Source organism: Coffea eugenioides, chromosome 6, assembly GCF_003713205.1.
Source record: "Coffea eugenioides isolate CCC68of chromosome 6, Ceug_1.0, whole genome shotgun sequence".
In the NCBI taxonomy this organism is placed as follows: domain Eukaryota; kingdom Viridiplantae; phylum Streptophyta; class Magnoliopsida; order Gentianales; family Rubiaceae; genus Coffea; species Coffea eugenioides.
This window is the reverse complement of record NC_040040.1, coordinates 20389670-20409530: the sequence shown is the minus strand read 5'-3', so window position 1 is coordinate 20409530 and position 19861 is coordinate 20389670. Positions and strand designations below refer to the sequence as shown.

At 35.5% G+C, this 19861-nt stretch overlaps 4 protein-coding genes across 4 annotated transcripts; 2 read left to right on the top strand and 2 right to left on the bottom strand.

The window, feature by feature from the left end:
* The first annotated feature begins 1089 nt into the window (after positions 1–1089).
* Positions 1090–5345, top strand: LOC113774934 (protein ABHD18-like). The gene is made up of 5 exons (XM_027319593.1): positions 1090–1813; positions 3391–3475; positions 3587–3756; positions 4169–4443; positions 4998–5345. The coding sequence occupies exons 1-5, from the start codon at positions 1438–1440 to the stop codon at positions 5172–5174; spliced, it is 1083 nt and encodes a 360-aa protein (XP_027175394.1). The 5' UTR covers positions 1090–1437; the 3' UTR covers positions 5175–5345.
* A 2853-nt stretch (positions 5346–8198) lies between these two features.
* LOC113774935 (polygalacturonase inhibitor-like) lies at positions 8199–9167 on the top strand. Its single transcript, XM_027319595.1, has one exon. It carries the CDS (start codon positions 8223–8225, stop codon positions 8871–8873), a length of 651 nt encoding a protein of 216 aa, XP_027175396.1. The 5' UTR covers positions 8199–8222; the 3' UTR covers positions 8874–9167.
* Positions 9168–10444: 1277 nt separating this feature from the next.
* Positions 10445–11507, bottom strand: LOC113773801 (polygalacturonase inhibitor-like). The gene has a single exon (XM_027318411.1). It carries the CDS (start codon positions 11505–11507, stop codon positions 10485–10487), a length of 1023 nt encoding a protein of 340 aa, XP_027174212.1. The 3' UTR covers positions 10445–10484.
* Positions 11508–15793: 4286 nt separating this feature from the next.
* LOC113776246 (polygalacturonase inhibitor-like) lies at positions 15794–17033 on the bottom strand. The gene has a single exon (XM_027321361.1). It carries the CDS (start codon positions 17020–17022, stop codon positions 16018–16020), a length of 1005 nt encoding a protein of 334 aa, XP_027177162.1. The 5' UTR covers positions 17023–17033; the 3' UTR covers positions 15794–16017.
* Positions 17034–19861: the final 2828 nt, after the last annotated feature.

Sequence of the window (19861 nt, the reverse complement as noted above, 5' to 3'; positions counted from 1 at the left end):
TTTATACCTAATTTTTATCAAATATACCTATTTTACCCCTCAACCATCAATTCTCTCTATTTAGAGAATAAAACAAATGATTTTTTTGAGCTGTCTTTTGCTTAATTATATCAGGGTATTTTGGTCATTTCGTCCATTTCTGTTAAGTTTAACTGATTCCGTCACCTTTAAAATTTAGTTCAAAGCATGAGGGGTCGTGTTGTATATTTTGAAATCATGGGAGGTTTTTCTGTATATTAGGTTTACCATAGGGGGCTTTTTTGTTTTTTACCCTTTCAGTTTTCACTCGTTCTTTGGTAGGAATGGCAATGGGGACAAGTGCTCGCCTCGTAGGAGGAGTAATGGGGCGAGGGGGATTTTTCTCCCTCCTTCCCCCCCGACTGTTTTAAATCCCCCACCTCGTGCCCCGTTTCAATTTATTAATATAAATAAATATATTATATTATATAATCTAATAATAATAAATTTAGAATATTCGGCAACTAAACATAACCTTTATTCCATTTCTATCCAAATTCGTAGTTGATATTTGGCACAAACATGTTACGCGTTCTATGAGTATTCCCAAATGTTATCTATACAATCAAATTGAGTTTCTAAATTTTCTTGATATTTTATTTCAACACTTTCTTATTTCATTTTTATTTTTTCACTTTTTCAGCTTCATATTTTATTTTATTTTTTGAATTTAATTTTGATCTATTAAATAAACACTTCTAGAAAAAAAAATCAAATTATCACCCGCAAACACTTGTGGGGGAAAAGGGACGGAACGGGGCGGGACAGGGGAGGTTTGGGGCGCCGTCGCCCGCCCTGTTGCCATCGCTGTCTTTGGTTCAATTTTGCTATTGCTCCTGTTTTATTTACTTTAATTTTGTTGCAACAGGGATGGGCCGGGCCTGCTGCTAAGGGACAAGTCTTATCCACAAACTGAATTCTTCTATTTGAGCCCCAACAATCATTATCCAAATAAACAAATCCTCAATAATGAAATAAATAAATCCAGTGGCTGAGTTGGCACAATGCACGTGGGCTCCACATTTTCTCCTCCTCCACCTCCTCAATCCTCATCCTCCGCCCACAGTTTTCTGTTGTTGCCCGAAAACTTGCCACTCCTTCCTCTCTACCTCCTAACTAAACTGGCATCTATATAGTGCTATATTCTAATGCAAAAAGCAATTTCCTCAATCACTTTTATTTTCCTATCAGATCCAACTAGAAATTTATTTAACCTTTTCTTTACTCATCAACAATCTTGTAGGTCCAAAGCTGAAATGTTTGGACCATTTTCAATGATGGATCCAATTTGCATTCTTTGATCGTTAAAATTGATTTTTTTTATTGTAAAAAATGAATCTTTAACCTCTTATAAAATTTTTTCTTTTCTTTTTTTTATTGGGAATTTTGAGTGATTAAATTTCTGGGCTTGGCTTAACAATGGTAACTGTAAATCTGGGAATGCTCCACTATGTATTGGATCATGTATATGGTGCGGTTCTGCACAGAACAAAGATTACCCCGCCATTTTTTTCAAGAGGGTGGGGTGGAAATAAGCTTGAGCTATTTGAGAGAATGATAAACCAGTTATTCCCAAATGTTGAAGGGCAGAATTGGCCTCCCATGTTGGTTGAGCCCATATGGAAAATCGTTTGGGAATCCAAGGCAGCTTGTTTGAAAGAAGGGGTGTTTAAGACGCCTTGTGATGAGGAGCTTCTCAGTGCATTGCCTACTGAGAGTCACCATGGAAGGGTTGCTTTTCTTGCTCCAAAATTTGTTTCTCCTCATAGGATGTCCTGTGTGGTTCACCTTGCCGGTAATGTGCTGTATTTTAATTCATTTCAATGTTATGCTTTATCTTACTAGAAGGTTTTGCCTTTGGTTGGCTATATTATTCATGATCTGATCATGTGTTCAGAAATTCGTCTTGTTATGATAGCTTAAATTTCTCAGTTGTTGTAGTAATATGGATTAGAAGAGAATGAAGAGTGAGTTAGTTCGTGTAATTTCTGAATTTCAATTTAAGACAAAAAAAAAAAAGTGAAACTTTCTGTTCTGTTAATTGTGGGACTATATATCTATCTGTGTGTACTTATATTGTGTGTTCACCAGTATGATATTTTCAGTGCATATGAATGTTAATTTTTAGAACTCTCAAAGGTTCTGATTAAGCAAGTATAAATTGTAATTTTACAAGGTAAAATTTAATGTCGGATTTGCAATATGATTTGCTTACTTCTTAATTTAGATGATTTGGCCTTTTAATTTCACGCTTGTTGCATTTATCTGTGGTTTACTCCTGACACTAAAGTTTCTTCTGTGGTTTATGTTTTCAGCATGACGGGGACTATTTCTTAGTTTTTGTTGAAGGATGAACACAAATAACAAGTAATCGTTTATCCACCTTTAGCTGTATATCATTGTTTAGGCTATATCATAAGATCTTACCCCAAATCTATTCCTTGTTCTGTTGATTTTTTCCCCCTCAAAGCCTAGGCCTCCTGTTGCACTTCAGTAATTAAGAAATATGAAACTTTACATGCTAAGATTGTTCCTTGTCCAGCTAATGTCAGTGTCCCAGAAACTAAGCACTTTTGTATTCTCAAAGTTAACAAGAGGGTCGTTTCTAAGAGGGTTAGCTAAGAGGGTCAAAGTTAACAATGTCAGCTAAGAGGGTCAGTTCTACCTGCCATAGTATGTATTAGCTTTATTCACAATAGGAGGTGACAATCCTCATGAAGCTTAAATTTATTAAACAGTCTAGTGCATTTTCTGTGCTAAATAATGACTTCTTGGACAATGTTCTGCAGACTTAATGTGGAGTGTAATTGCTTGCTTTTGGTTTCACTGTGAAACAAGAGAAAAGATATGTTCACAGTCAATCACTGTTGATATTATAATAACTTCAGATATTTTTTTCCAGCATATTTGCATGTGAAACATTTTCAAGCAAGGAGAACTGGCATATCAATATTATGGCTGATAAAGAGGAACCTAGTAAATTATATCAGAAACTTGAATTGTTTTGAACTTATTGAAGGACATGGTTACTGAGGTTCTTATTGTCTCAAATCCTAGTGAAGATGTTGAGATAAATCGAATCCCAATTCCAAAGGGTTGTATATTCTAAACCTGGTATTAGGTACTAGATACTTCTCTTAGAAACAAGATTTCTTGAACAGATGTAACATAGAAAGGTCTACGATGCAAGGATGTTTTGCCACTGTACAAGTGAAAATGATATATCTGCTTACGATTTGCCTTTCTGTTAAATGCTACATCGGTTCGAGTTATTGTTGTGCTGGATCTCTTTGCTGGTTGTCCTTTTGGTTTTAACTGTATGTTTTTCTGCTGATGATAGATTTGGTACATCATGAGATATTTTATTTTCAGGTACTGGAGATCATACTTTTGAACGAAGATTGCGACTTGGTGGACCATTGCTGAAGGAGAATATAGCAACCATGGTACTTGAGAGGTCAGATAAGTTTTGCATATTTGTAAATTTTTAAGAGCAGATGCAAAAAGTTTTCCTTGAAGATGCTTTGTATGATTATTGCATCTTATTGGCAATAAACATATTTTGTAGTCCTTTCTATGGAAAAAGACGTCCTTTTCTTCAGCGTGGTGCAAAACTCTTGTGTGTGAGTGACTTGCTGCTACTGGGAAGAGTCACAATTGAGGAGGCTAGAAGCCTTCTGTATTGGTTGGACTCTGAAGCTGGGTTTGGAAAAATGGGTGTATGCGGAATTAGCATGGGTAAGACTATAGCCATTTTCTTGATTATAGGTTGATAAGTTTTGATTTTTCTTAGCATTCAAGTATCCTCATCTCCTTACCAAATTCTCCTGAAACTCAAGAAATTTACTTGTGAACATATAGCCAGAGGGAAAATCATAGGACTTGTGGACAAGTAGATTGAATATGTCTAGTCATCATAGGCTCATGAATTAACTCACTTATTTGGCAAAATTTAGTCAGAAAATTGGAGGAATTTGAATGTTGCCTCTTGTTTGAGTTACAAATTTGTCGATGAAAGAACTATTTTTCAATTAGCTGTATTAGGAAGATTCAAGAAGGCTAGAGGACAAACTTTTGGAGAATAAGAAAAGACATTGACATAGCTTTTGGCTGTTTTCTACTCTCAAATTTACTTCTATATGATATCTAGGGGGAGTACATGCAGCAATGGTTGGATCTTTACACCCTGCACCTATTGCAACTCTCCCATTTCTCTCTCCACATTCTGCTGTTGTGGCATTCTGCGAAGGGGTGCTAAAACATGCCACTGCATGGGATGCGCTGAGAGATGACCTTGCTATGGAGAAGGCTGCAATGACCCTTGAGGAAGTGAGAGACAGGATGAGAAATGTGCTATCTCTCACAGATGTCACTCGGTTTCCAATACCCAAAAATCCCAAATCTGTTATATTTGTTGCAGCCACTGTAAGTGTTAGATCCTGCTGTGTGAATATTGATCTGTAATTTGACAACAACATGATTGCATTTGACAAGAATATGATTGCATCCTTTAAGTTTTTGTCCCCTTTGGCAAAGTTTTTACATCTTCAATCATTACATTCTTTCTTTTTCCACTTCAAGTTTGTCTTCTTCAGTAGCCCTGTTTTGAATGAGCATTTCAAGGAAAAACGCATATAAAGACTACTTGAGTAGGAAAGGCTCTCAATCTGTCTGACTTCAGTTTTGTTACTCTTGGCCACATAATTAATTGATGCATCAAGTTTGTATGTACAGCAAGCCAAAGCCTTTCTCTGTTTCAAAATTAGATGATCAGAAGTTTCTGCTTCAGTCACTCTTTCTTGGACTGGTTTCTGAAATATGAATTTGTTGGCTTTCAGAGCATTATTGCCCAAAAGCTATTTGCTTTTTGCTCAAAGTTTACTCAAGAACTGGTGTTATATTGAAAGAATTGTTTTGGTTTGACTTAGTAGCAGTTTTAATATTGGACATAGTTATGTATTATGTACTGCCAATTTCAGGATGATGGATATATTCCAAAGCACTCGGTGCTGGAGCTTCAAAAAGCTTGGCCTGGCTCAGAAGTGAGATGGGTTACTGGTGGGCATGTCTCATCCATCCTTCTCCATGGCGGTCAATTTCGCAAGGCAATTGTCGATGCCCTTGACAGATTAGAGTGGAAAGAAGATCCTTCATGACAATGGCTTAGCTTGTGAAGAGGAAACCTCGTAATTAGGTTGGTGTTCTTCTTCATTCCAATACTCAGTTAACTTGTATACTGAACTGACAACAGAACACTACAAAGCTTTTTAATGAACCAAAAGCTGCCTCGTCTGTTTATCTTCATCTTTACTCTGTTTCTTGCTTCTTTTCTTCCGCTATGTTGCAAAATCAAGAAAAGTCTTTGGGCACAGACATCAAATAATGGAATAGTAATTGTAAGCAAGCCACTTCAAAATTTCCTCCTTTTTTGTCTGTGGAGTTTCTGACATACTTGATCAAACGAAAAAAAAAAAATTTTTAGTTGGACCATTTACAGTTTAATAATAACAGTACAAAGCTGATCAGTTTGCATGAGGATTAAAATTCACCAAATACTTAGATTTCCTTTTGGAGTAATTGTGTATCAAATCAAAATTTCAATTCCCTCAAATATGCATTTGAACAATATGATTTCAGAGGCAAAGGGATCAAACATGTCAAAAAAACTCAAATATGAGGGAGGAAATTGCAACCAAAAGCTTGAACAACAAAACTTGTTAAAGCTAAGACATCGAAACTAACATCTTGTTGCTTGCATGAGTATCATCAAGTTTTCTGTATAATTTATATGTACCATCGACTGCAAAGAGCACGTAACAAATTTATTTTTTCGATAGAAAAATAAAATTTCACGTATGAAACCATCTCCCTACGTGAGGAGCATCATGCAATCAAGCCTGATGAGCTAGAAATTGAGCTCATAATTTACTACTAACAAATTTCATTCAATGGGTCGGAGGGAGTAGCAAAATCCATGCACCGGAGAGAAAACATTCTCTCTTATGCGTAATGTGACAAATGTTAGCTGCTAATGCAATAATGGAGATTAAGATGATTGTCTCAGTCAAACTCTGAAGTGAAGAGAATGTAAGTATTATATCGTATATCCCCTGCAACGTTGTGCTCTGTACCTGTTCCGTAAAAAAAAAATGTCAAATTTCAAGAAGGGTTTCTGCTGGCTAAATCTGTAGCTAACTGGAGAAGCTTTATCAGGGGAGGGTAGTACAAAACAGCAATGGATAGTAGGAAGATTAGAGAACCAAAAAGCTACTAGTCTTTGACTAATACATGTTTCAATTTCACCCCAACGAAATACGCGTAATGACTTCTTGTTCTTCTCAGCTATTTTTCGTGGCCATGAACCGCTGCAATGAATGATCTGTCTCTTTCTCTTTTTTCCCTCTTGTTTTGTGAAGTTTCGCTCAGAAGAAAAGAAAAAAAAAACAGAAAGTTTGAAGTTTCAACAAATGAAATGAAACAGAGCGGATAATGAGGACTAGAAACTCATCTCCCTGCAGCACTAATAATTGCTCAATCAACAGCTTAAACATGACAAACTCTGGATTGCGGTGACAACAACACAGTACATGTCAAATGTAGATTTGGAAGATGCAGTTAATTTTGACTTCGCTTTTTATTTAACTTGATTTTCAATGTCGAGCCTCTAGAAAATTGATGAGGTTGAAGGTCAAGATTTTCTACCGACGGGATGCTAAAAAAGATTTGGACGCTAGAATTAGACTCTTTCAGAAGAGAAGAAAGTCCAACCCAGCGATCCTGGTCATGATTGCTATGTCAAAACCCAACAGATATATTCAATTTTCTTGCTTTTTAGGTATGTACACCTTTATCCAATTTTGTTCAGATTGAAATTGGTAGAGACATGCCTTGAATTATCTACCCGGAGGGAAGGAAAAGAGTGACATATCTTACCATTAAAATTCACTAAATTTCCAATCCGTGTTCTTTGCCTTTAAGAAATAAAACTACTCCCTAAATGAAAAGACAGAAGAGAAAAGAAGAAGCAAGAACTGGAGCTTTTAAGGCGAAAATTATAACTCACTTAAGGCCAAGCTTAGCCGGCCGGCAGTAGCCGAAGGCAAAAATAGGGAGATGGGAATCCAGAATAAAAACGAAAGGGTTAGTGTGGCCAGCAACTTTAAGTTTTCTTTAAACCTCTTTCAATAGGTATTAACACAAAGAAAAGTATTCATTTGACTTTAATGACGATTGGTTGTTTGCAACGAATTTCACAATCCACACACAAGTTCTTCAACGGCAACTATTCAAATGTAGATTGAATGTGCCATTCGTCTTTCCATATCATATTTATCTCCAACGAATACAAGTAATCTTCAAATGTTAAACATTCGAAGTAAAGTTTTGCAGCTTGTATAGCCACTAGTATAGGCTAAACATCGTTGGAAAAGAAATTTCAGGAGGATGCTTTTTGCTGTTCCAAAGGGTCTAGTAACATGTGCAGATTAACATATATAATTATTTTTGAAGTCAATCGAATTAAGGGTTTTTTTAGGGTCCGATGGCTTATTGAAAAGCAATTTGCCAATAAAGCTTTTAATAAAAGCGCTTATTAAGGGCTTTTAAGAATATTATTTAGATATGTAGCTCAGTAAATACTTATTGCATTGAATAATGCATAATTTGAAAATTCTAAATATATTTATCCCTTTATTTAGTTCATAATATAGGATAAAATGATTGAATTTAATGTTTTATTTTTTAAAACACAAAAGCTATTATAAAAACATCAAATCCGGACTTTTGTTAAAAGTGCTTTTAATACCAAAAGTTTCATTCCTACTTTTATGGGATGGTATTCATCAAGCGTTTCAAAAGCACTTTCAGTAACTAAAAATGCTCTTTTATCAAAATCGCTGCAACTCCGAATGAGGCTAAGACTAGTTCTAGTGTCACTTGCATTTTTCTGAAATACTTATAAAATGCATAATCCGAGTGACAAATTGTGTCATTGCCGGTATCGAAGTAGACATTAATTCAGATTGCGGCACGTAATCTAGCTAAAACCTGGTCCGTGTCTACACGTATAGAACCAGTAAAAAGTACCTAAACAATTAGTCAAGAAGCATGCACTTGCACTCAAAACACTATAAATAGTACGTAGTATTTGTTGCAGTCCACAGCATCACAGCATCCTTGATTAACAAGTTGCTTCAGTATCAGCTATGAAGACTTCATTTTCTGCATTCACAGCTATTCTCTCCCTCTCCCTCCTCCTCTTCCTCTCCCTGCCATCTCCATCTCTAGCTGCCGCGAAATGCAACGCGGACGACAAGAAGGCCCTTCTACAAATCAAAGCAGGCCTGAACAACCCCTATTACTTGGCCTCATGGAATCCAAACACTGACTGTTGTTCATGGTATGCTTTGGACTGTGACTCAAAAACTGGCCGTGTCATTCATATCACCATCTTCGATGACAACAAAGTCTCGGCTCAAATTCCGGCTGCTATCGGCAACCTTCCGTATCTGGAGATGCTAGATATGAATAGACTCCCAAATCTTGTTGGTCCAATCCCATCTTCCATTTCCAAGCTGACTCGTCTCAATTTCCTTAGACTGAAATCGAATGGGCTATCAGGGCCAGTTCCCTCCTTCCTTGGCCAGATCAAGTCCCTGACTTTCTTGGACTTGTCATTCAATCAGTTCTCTGGTTCAATCCCTCCTTCACTTACTCAATTGAACTTGCAAGGCTTCGATGTTAGCAATAACAACCTCTGTGGTCAGATTCCCCAAGGTGGGAAGTTGCAGAGCTTCGCTTCCTCAGCATATGATCATAACAAATGCTTGTGTGGTTCTCCTCTTCCAGCCTGCTAAGTGTCCACTGATTCTGGGAGTTGAGGAAAGGAACATTTGGCTTACGCAAAAATATCCATCCCATATTGATTGCACTGCCACATGTTCACTTACTTTCCGGTTGTTGCTCAAGAGTTACAGTTATTATTATTACTATTTAAATAAGATGTCGGCATGAAGTTAATAACTAAAACATTTGTATCCAGTTCTGTGTCATGTATAATATGATCCTTGGAATAAAATTTGTTCCACCAGAAGTGGAATGTTGTATGAAAATTCTCGTATCTGGGAATTGAATTCCTTAGGCTGATTAGTATATGGGGAGTGAATTTTTTAAAAATTGCAATTGAGCCTTCAATTCACAGCATGTCTATGATGCAGTGAAATTTTTTAAAAAAAAAAATAAAAAGTTCTTTAAATGTCTATGCTTTTACCCTCAATGAATGTAAGTTTAATTACCTTAAATTTTCAAGATGTCTTTGCAGTTGCACAGTCGAAACTAAAAAGAAATTATAACTCTCTTCAAAGCTCCATTACCAACATTAACCTAGGCTGTCAGGATTAATACAAAATTAAGGACTTCAAGTGTTGTTTTGTTGGTGAATTTCAACGAGTCCTCAGATGCACATAAAGAATGACACTCGAGGAATTGAGAACAATTCATGATGATTGCTCGAATATTAGTGGTACACCTGGAAGGTTCTTTTACAATTTTTTTTAATAGAAAAGATCATTTTATTTAATAAATCTGCAGACAATACATCAATTAAAAAAATATGTCGCAGATACATATAAATCTAAAATCAATAGATATAAAAGATCTAAAAAATCGATATAAATAAAAAAAAAAAAACATTAATTCTCCTACATATTTTCTATCCGAATAAATCATTGTAACCCAATACATCCTAGCATGTCTTTTGATCGTCATATCTGATTAAAATAAATTCAAGTTTAAAAAAAAAAATTTAGGTTTGACAATCATCGAAAAATTGCAGATCTAGGGAATCTGTGGCCCTGAATAACTTTCCACGTTACTCTTCTTTTAATTCAATGAATAGCTTAGGGAAACGAATAGAACCATCTAAAAGATGTAACACCTGCCTGCTAAAGCTAAACTTACTTTATATCCATCCTTATCTATTTGCTCTCCTCATTTAATAATACTAATGTTCATTGTTATAAAAAAGAGAAACACTTGGAGACCCCCCTTATCCTTTGTGATCACCCTGTACACAAATCTAATCACAGGTCATACTCAATTACTTAGCTACATTCACATTTGGTTCACTGATTGCAGTGAGTAAACACTCTTATTTCAGAATTAGGAGGTCTAAGAAAACAATTTTTAGATCCCTAATGCATTGTTTCAGAGTTAGTTAAATAGCAGTAACTGTTTAGGTTTATCACACTTGCAGTAAAAGATCACATATCCCATTATCGAAAATAGAGTTTATTTTTATGCCATATAATACATGAGATACAATCTTGCCATGAAATTATTATTATTTCTCAGTTTCGTGTGGAAACTGCAAAAGCAAACGTGACATGAAATAAGTACATTAAATATCATGACAACTGTTTATTTTTTTTTAACAAATCCCTGCTTCCTCTGTCCCAATTTTCTGAAAATCACTTGCAGGCAGGAAGAGGGGCACCACACAAACATCTGTTATGGAAATAAGGATACAAGTCGAAGCTTTGCAGCTTCCCACCTTGCGGAATCTGGCCACACAGCCTGTTATAACTCACATTAAAGAACTGCAGACCCAAATTAGTGAAGCTCTGTGGAAGACTCCCAAAGATTTTGTTATGGTTCAAGTCCAAATATATCAAGTTCTCCGAAAACTCCACCTTGGAAAGATCAAACACGAACAAATTCCTCGACAAATCAACAAATTGCACGGTCTTGTTCTTGCCAAACAAGAATGACGCATCACCTTCGAGCTTGTTGCGTGACAAGTCAATCCTCAGTGAGAAGTTTAAGCCACCAAAAGACCTTGGAATTGTGCCTGTGAGCATGTTGTGGGAAAGATAAATATCAGGAACACTATTTCCAAATGCGAAGTTCCCGAACGATTCAGGGATGTTTCCGGTGAGTCTGTTGCGGTCTAGGTGAAGTGCAAGGAGGTTAGGGAGCTCAGAAAGCGAAGGAGGGATGGAACCAGTGAAGTTATTGAATGACAAGTCCAAGAAAGTCAGGGCCTTGATCTGGCTAAGGAAGGAAGGAACTGGCCCTGAGAGATGATTCCAGCTAAGTCGGAGGAATGTTAGATGAACGAGCTTGGTAACGGTAGATGGGATTTCGCCAGTAAGATTTGTAAGCTTACGAAACTCCAAGTTTTGGAGATATGGGAGGTCGCCAACAGCAGGTGGGATTTGGCCGGAGATGTTGCCTGCAAAGATGGTGAGAGCAATGACACGGCCAGTATTTCGATCACATTCCAAAGCATACCATTCACAACAGTCAACTTTAGGATCCCATGAGGCCAAATGGTAGGGATTGTTTAGGTCAGCTTTGATTTTCAGGAGGACCTTCTTATCATGTGAGTTGCACTTGGGATGCGCACAGAAAGAAGGAGATGGTAGAGACAGAAAAAGGAGGCATAAGAAGGCGAGAAGGGCTGCTGATGAATAAGAAGATGAATTCTTCATTGTTCTGATTAATTTGGCTATTGTTACAGTATAATACTTGATCAAGCAACTTATTATTCGTGATCGTGACTGCAAATTAGTGTAGCATAGATATAGTAATAATAGTACCAGTGCAGGGCTTTGCTTAGTTGATTGCTTGTGATTTTACTCAACTTTTTCTTTTCTGGGACAGATTACAGGGAGAATACATTCTAGCAAGGTTGCTTGTTGACTGATTTAGATTTAAGTACAAGTAAAGCCGTAGTTTAATGAGAATAATGCAATTTATATATATCTAGTACAAGCTAGAATGCAATATTTTATGCTTTCAATTTGAAATCATGATGTACAGCACAACAAATTAGACCTTTTGTAGCGGTGCCGACAAAGCATATTCTTTTTTTTCAATTGAAAGGCTGATTGTGCAATAATTGGATTAATGATGTTAGTCAGTCAACACGTGCAAGTTGAATTATCTCAACTCTCTCTCTCTCAATTAATATTGCCAATGATCAATTCAAGGATGATCAATTCTTTCTTTTTTTTTTTTTGTATCATTGGCCTTTATTTTTGGGCTAATAATACTTTTCCCCCCTAAGCTTTGGGGGTCGCACGCCTTACCATCTTCAGCCTTGAAAATATACTGCATTTTACCCTCCAAGAAGACCAGTCAAAGTTAGGAACCAAAAAAAAAAGGAGTTAGAGTGATATGGCAAATCTAAAGGTTGTGTAAAACTTATAAGGGAAGTCAAAATTGGTTGCATCTACAAATCTATAAATTTCCTAGGAGAAATTTCTTGGTCAAATCGTTTCATGCAATTATTACAATACAAGTTGTATCTTCAAGTTTCAGCGTAGTTAACTTACCATCATATCTTTTAATTTATGCCACAAATAAAAAAAAAAGTTTGCCATGTGGTTCGGCATTAATTCAAGTGCTAACAAGAATACACGATAAACAGTTAAACAAATGTAAGTAAATCTGAAAATCAAGTATAACAATTTTTAGATAGCTACAATAACATTATTATCGACAGCTAAATTAGCAATTTGTGATTAAGACAATCAGAACTAAATTATCATCACCATTCTTTTTTGGTAGGAAAGATATATATAATATAGGGTTAAAAGCAAAAAAGTCCCCTATGATATACCTAATATCTCATGTTTTAAACTAAATTGTAAACTAATAGAATTCGTTAAACTTAATGGAATTCGGGAGATCTCATGTTTTGAACTAAATTATAAACTAATAGAATTCATTAAATTTAATGAAATTTGGAGACTTTTCTGTGTATTAAATATATCACAGGAGACTTTTTTATTTTTAATCCTATAATATATAATGAGAAATGTCGGTTAACGCTTACAGAGCGAGGCAAGCAAAAGCTCCTACAGTCAGTCATCTTCTAATAATCTCTAGAAATTGAAATGGATTTAAAAGACAAGACAAGACAAGGAAGTAAACTCTTCATCAGGTGTTGCATCCAATTTTGCCAGAAAGTCCGCACACCGTTTTGATAAGAATTGATATCATGACTGACCTGTTCAAGAATTTCAATACTGTCACCTGAGATCCAAGCAAGGTCGATCTACACTAAGAGACAGCTGGAGAAGCTTCATTTAGGGAAGGGGCAAAACGTCACATGTCATGAATACAACCAGTCAAGCACAGGAAGATAAGATAATCCAAAAAGGTAATACCATTTTTTAACTTATCGATTTGTTTCATCCTTTTGAATGGAAACTGGAAACCAACAAGTCATAGACCTGTAGGGACGTCTCATCACATGCAAGGTTCCAATATATATATATATATATATATATATATATATATGTCGGTATATATCACACGCATGTTAGTCTAGATCGGGACGGTGATTCCACAAACGGAGCCATATATGTTTTTAGGAAGTTGGGATTTTAGCAAAATTTTCTAACTTTAGCAAGATCAATAAATAATTACATATTTCCATGTGATTTGACTCGGAACGTCTGGCATATGGCTATGTGGCGTAAACTTGGAGTAGTATGCAAATAATAGTGCGTTTGGATAGAACTTTATCCAAATGTCATTTGTTTATATAGAAACATACCTTTTCATCTTTTCAGTTATCTCTTTTTATCTGAGTTACATCACATCAAAAAAATTATAGTAAAATTATCTGAGTTTCCAGTTACCTTTTCATCTTTTCAGTTACCTTTTTATCTGAGTTTCATGGCTTTGTTTGGATAGTGAAATTATTCTAAATAATATTTCGCTTGCATCATAAACACATTTTCCAACCAGCCTTTTTATAATTTCAATTACTTTTTTATGTCATATACATCACATCACAAAAGTGTTACAGTAATTATTTCAAATAATATTTCAAATTGTATTCTATCCAAACAAAATTACTCCAAATAACATTTCAAATAAACGTTAGGCCTTGAGATGAGGCCAACATTCTCTCTTCCTAAACTTATTTTACATAAATAAACCAAACAAATAAATGAATAAATAAAAGTATTAGTATCAAAAGGAAACATAGACAAAAATTTGTTTTCTAAAAAAAAAATGAAAATTTAGGCTATGCTTGGATTGCTTGTTTCCGTCGGAAAATATTGTCGTTTTCCGTGATCACATTTCCCTATCACCTTTTTCCCTCACATATATCAAATCGCTACAGTAATTTTTTCATGAAAAATGACGTAAAATGCAATCCAAACACAACCTTATGTCATGCATGACGTTAATTGTTTGCGATCGTTAATGTCCATTTTTCCTTGAGTTCACAAGATTAATTATGACCTAATTTTACTGATACGGACTCATTGTAACTGTCTAAAAAATGCTTTATTTTTAGATTTAAATTAGTGATTGTTGATAATTCCACCTTTGCATGAATGATGTGAAACATCTTTTATTTTTTTGTCGGATACGATAGACCTACACTATTCTATACTAGGGGGAGGAGGGACCTGAAGAGGTTCTGGGATAACTCGGAGGTGATTGAACTATCACCGGATCATACGAGTGTACTACGCACCCGTATGGATTTTTGTTCAACAAGTCCATATGTTGTGGCAATTGGTGGGAGGCAAGGTTTGAACCCTTGACCTCCTAGTCCACCAAGTCTTAATGTTTTGGTGGTGACCACCAGCCCAAAATCTGGTGGTTGAATAACGTGAGCCCCACGATTTGAAGCTAACTGTGTGCGGTCAATAAAGCTATCCAAAAAACATTTATGGTTCTTAATTAAGGTACCCGCTGTAGATTTCTCTAGTAATTTTGTTTATTGTTTTTATTTTTTTTGAAGAATTATCATATTTTATTCCCATATTTATTTTTTGGTAGCCCTCATGTTTTATTCTTTACTTGTTTTTGGTCGTTTTGTACTTATAAATAGGTTTAGTTGTAATATATTCTTATCAAGTTTTGACATATTTATCTTAAAAACTTTGTGTTAGTTGATTTATCAACGATTTTTTGTTGGTTGATTTATCAACGATTGTTTGATTGCGCTTGAAACTTCTTTTTCTAAGATTCTTTTTAAATTTGTCATGAATATTGTTCATATTACGCTTTCTGGATATGTGTTTTGAGTTTTTATTAACTATGAATGGTGACGTGGGGGGAGAGATTGTTTGAGTGGTATAGGAGGAGAGAATGTGAATGTGAAATCTGGATTTAAAAGTTTCCACTTATACTGAAAAAAGGAAAAAAAGAATGACAGCGTGTCACGACAAGCACAACATAAAGAAAAAGGAAAAAAAATTAACACCCTTCTCAAGAGTATCAATATAGGCATGTTAGTGGTTTTAAAATAATCACCGACAGTTGCTTTGAAAGGTGAAATTGAGCTCCAGCTTCCGGGGATTAGGGAAAGTTATTTCCACTGTTCTAGAACTTCTGATAATGGTTTTGTTTCAGTTTTGATTACTGTTTCAATTCCTTCTAATTACATTAATCACTTATGATTATAATATTGATTCTAAGATAATATGACAATGAATTTGAAATAAAAGAAACTAAAGACACAAATTTTAAAGAGAAGTAAACTTTATTTTCAAGTTATTTTAGGAGAGTGGAGGGTAGAGGATACGGGTGTGGCGCTGGCAAGTATTTAGAGTGTGTTACTATAAACTTGTATATGAAAACTCGGATGTCCAAAACTCACTAATCCGAACTGACTCAGATTACCCTGCAATTCTTTTTTATTTTTATGCCATTTTCATATTGTCTGCGACGCAAATATAGCGATGAAGAGACTGTAAATAAAACATACTATCAAAATGTAGTAGAGTAGTTTTTGTTGCGTTGATAGTGAGGCAACTGCAAGGACGCAGGGGTAGTTGTTTACTAACATTATCTCACCTCCGCTTCTTCAAGTTAACTTCAATCCTCAGCTTATATTTGCATACATATTAAACATACAAATTCTAACATATAAACCGCAATCCAAATACATCTTATTCTCGGATGCAACATAATGAAAGGCTAGATGACTGATGTCATTTGATGTCCCTGCCATGGATTTCTCAGAAATCACTTGCAGGCAGGAAGAGGAGCACCACACAGACATCTGTTGTGGAAATAATTATAGCTGTCGAAGCTTTGCAGCTTCCCACCTTGCGGAATCTGTCCACAAAGCCTGTTGTAACTCACATTGAAGAACTGCAAGTTCAATTCAGTCAATCCAACTGGTAGACTGCCGAAGATCTTGTTATGGTTCAAGTCCAAATTCGTCAAGCTGTCTGGAAATTCCACCTTGGAAAGATCAAACTCAAACAAATTCCTCGACAAATCAACAAATTGTATTGTCTTGTTCTTGCCAAACAAGAATGATGCGTCACCTTCAAGCTTGTTGCGTGAAAAGTCAATCTGAATAGAGAAATTCACGTTGCCTAAGGACTTTGGAACAGGGCCACTTAGCATGTTGTGAGACAGAAACAGATCAGGAGTATTTCCAGCGAACCTTCCAAAGGAATCTGGGATACTTCCGGTGAGTTTGTTGCGATCCAGGTGGAGGTCTAGGAGGTTAGGGAGCTCAGAAAGCGAAGGAGGGATGGAACCAGTGAGGTCGTTGAATGACAAGTCCAAGGAGGTGAGGTTCTTGAGCTGGCTAAGGAATGAAGGCACCGGTCCCGAAAGATTAGTCCAGCTAATTGTCAGCTCTTTAAGGTGAACAAGCTTGGTAACGGCTGATGGGATTTGGCCTGTGAGATTTGTAAGTTTATGAAACATTAAGTTCTGGAGATATGGAAGGTCTCCAACTGCAGGCGGGATTTCGCCAGAGATGTTGCCTGCGAAGATGGTAAGAGCAATCACGCGCCCAGTGTTGCGATCGCAATCCAAAGCGTACCATCCGCAGCAGTCTACATCTGGATTCCAGGAGGCCAAGTGGTAGGGATTGTTAAATGCTGCTTTGATCTCTAGTAGGACCTGCTTGTCATGTACGTTGCACTTGGCATGGGCAGAAAGAGAGGGATATGGTAGAGATAGGAATAGATGGAAAGACAGGAAGAGAATGAATCCAACTGAGGACTTCATTATTGATTGGTTTAGCCAGTCTTGCACTGCCTAACAATAACCAATTCTGATATATATAGAGTCTAGTGTCTTTGCCAGTTGCCACACGACAATGTCAGCAAGTGGATAAGCATTTTATCTCAATCTGGTCTGGGATGTAAACAAGTCTAATCAAATCCAACGTTCTAGTGTTCAAACTTATTTGATTATTTTAACGATTTTGAAAATTTGATCAAATTTGATTTGTTTATTTGTCGAATCAAAGTTGATTGAGTTTTTTTTAATTAGTGAATTTGAGATCAGTTATCGAATATAAAATACTGTTCAAATTAAGCTTGACTAGTTGGCGAATAAGATTCGATTGAATTCTTACCAAATCGAATTCCCTTCGAGTATCAAGTAAATCGGTTCATCTTTCAATCTGAATCTAGACCAACTACCTGGCCAATGAAAATTTTATCTCAAGTCAGGTAATTGATTTTTTATCCATGAAAAGAATAAGATTATGGGGTTTCTTGTTTGTACAATTGACAATATCAAACTGGTTAAATACTAACTACTGGACTTATCAAGTAGTTCATCTAGAATAAGATTTCTGAAGAGAGCGTCCCACTTATCCTATTTTGCAATCTCCATTATGCAATTACTACTGTTTTGCGAATTTACGTTTTCATCATTCAATTCAGCGAATGATAAGAAACATATATTGAACATCTTTTTCACTCACATCCTGACGTAGATAAGAAATATGTTTTAACTGGGGTCTGATTCAGTTAAACAATATGTCTCCTTGTCTAAAATCTAGATGGTTTACATATGAGGAAAGGTCAAGCAGACATGGATAACAGATCGTAGGATAACTTTTGAAGGCTAGTTTAATGTTTCCGAGTTTGACTGAACTGCTTTTCCCTGACACTGGCTGCGATGATACAATTCTTCGATGAATGAATGTGCACAGACAAACCACCAGTCCAATTAAGCCATTAAGGCTTGGTGCTTGGTGGAATAGGATGCCACGGTATTGGCTCTCCAAAAAATTCAGACAGCGTGTAATACACCCGTTTAATTTGATGGTGGTTTAATCTCCGTCGATCTTTTCATAAGCCTAGTTAAGTTCCCCTAGAATAGATTAGAGTAGAAATAAGAATAGGTGTAGAATAAATTATTATATAAAAAAAAAAGAATGTGCACGTACAATATTATACTCCTCGTAGAATGCAGAATGAATATAAAAGTAAATCTCTCTGTTCGTCATTCAATCAAAACAGTTTTTCTATTTTACTTTTTCTTGAATTTTTTTTAGCGAAACATGTGCTATCTGGGTAGATTGACCCAAAACCGTCAAGGGTTTATTCTTTAACTCTAAGTCAGTGTTCTGCTACAATAATTAGTTGATGCCGAAACCGATGCAATCACTATCAGATGTTAAAAGATACACAAGCATAGGATCCATCATAGCAAGCTGGCAATTCAGAGCAAAAAGGGAAGCTGCCACGCGGCTATGACTCGCTGCTTTGAATAAAAAGGGCTGAATTGGACGGGCCAGTCAAAAATGGATTTTAGCTTTCTTTGGCATACTTTATCTTCTCATAATCATTACGGAACTTTGCTGCTTTGGATCTTCATTAAGTAAACCCTGTCAAGATGCAAGTATCAATACCAATCCTAGCTAATGATCACTTATTTACTGGAAAATAAAAAGTGAAATGCTTAACACGTCATGCGTGACATCATGTTATGATAGTTAATAGGGATAATTCTACAAAGGTTTCTGACAATTACATCCACCTCTCCTAGGATTTAAAAAATTACGGAACCTCCCTAGAAAGTCTTGGTAACATTTGATGATGTAAGGAAAAAAATCAATGAATATCCAATATTATTCCTCTTTTACATGTAAAACAAATTATATACGAAAAAGTCAACTATCCAATATCATTTTGAAACTAGTTTTTTGTAGGAAAATTTAAGTCATATTTTGAAAGCATTCCTTTTTGGTACTTTGGACTTTTTTATTGGTTAAGTAATTTTTGAAGATACTTGTATTTTAACAAAAGTCTTCCTAATTGATTGATTGAGTTTTTGTAAATTGATTAATAAATCTAGCCATAAAAATTGAGAATAAAGTATGATGATTAGATGACATTACAGTTTTAGTTTAAAGAAGTATTACTAAAAAAATATATTTTTCTCCTTTAAACTCATTTTCATTTAAAATTTGTAAAGTTTGTGAAGGTTATCATAGTCTTTTCGTAGCATTAAGGGAGATAAGTGTAATTTTTCAAACCTTAAAGGAGGTAATTGCAATTGTCAAAAATCTCAGGGAAGGTTTCTAAAATTATTCCTATTTAATATGCACTTTTCAGTTCTGATGGTTGAGTTCACACGATTAATGAAGATTTAATTCACTGATTCTAATATTATTTTAAAAATCTATAATTTTTAAGATTTACTAAATTAATGATTGTCGATACTTCCATCTTTGCCTCGACTTGAAGCACTTCTTATTTTTCTTGGAGCTAAGTAAATACTTGCACGGGAAGGCCAACGGTGATACATTTAAAGTTAAAATATAGTCAATATTGCTTAAAAAAACTATCATTATTGAAGAGTATGTGGATTCACGAAATTTAAATATGAAGAACCGGGGTGATTTACACTTTAGACAGGTACATGTCTTTACAGTCCCCCACCTGAAATGGGAGAAAAAAAGAAAAAAGGATCCATGCCATCGCAAATTTAATTTTAACGAGGGTTAATTAATTAATTTCATTTGGCTTACTTACTTGAGCTATTGATTACGCGTGGCAGTTTTCCCTCTAAACCATCATTTAACAACTGTAGTACCTCAGACTATTAA

Bases quoted from the DNA above. Each gene is read 5' to 3' on its own strand.
- LOC113774934 (XM_027319593.1), top strand. From the start codon at position 1,438: ATGGTAACTGTAAATCTGGGAATGCTCCACTATGTATTGGATCATGTA. The intron at 3,757-4,168 runs GTAAGACTATAG...TATGATATCTAG, and splicing joins TGTATGCGGAATTAGCATGG to GGGGAGTACATGCAGCAATG. The intron at 4,444-4,997 runs GTAAGTGTTAGA...TGCCAATTTCAG, and splicing joins TTATATTTGTTGCAGCCACT to GATGATGGATATATTCCAAA.
- LOC113774935 (XM_027319595.1), top strand. From the start codon at position 8,223: ATGAAGACTTCATTTTCTGCATTCACAGCTATTCTCTCCCTCTCCCTC.
- LOC113773801 (XM_027318411.1), bottom strand. From the start codon at position 11,507: ATGAAGAATTCATCTTCTTATTCATCAGCAGCCCTTCTCGCCTTCTTA.
- LOC113776246 (XM_027321361.1), bottom strand. From the start codon at position 17,022: ATGAAGTCCTCAGTTGGATTCATTCTCTTCCTGTCTTTCCATCTATTC.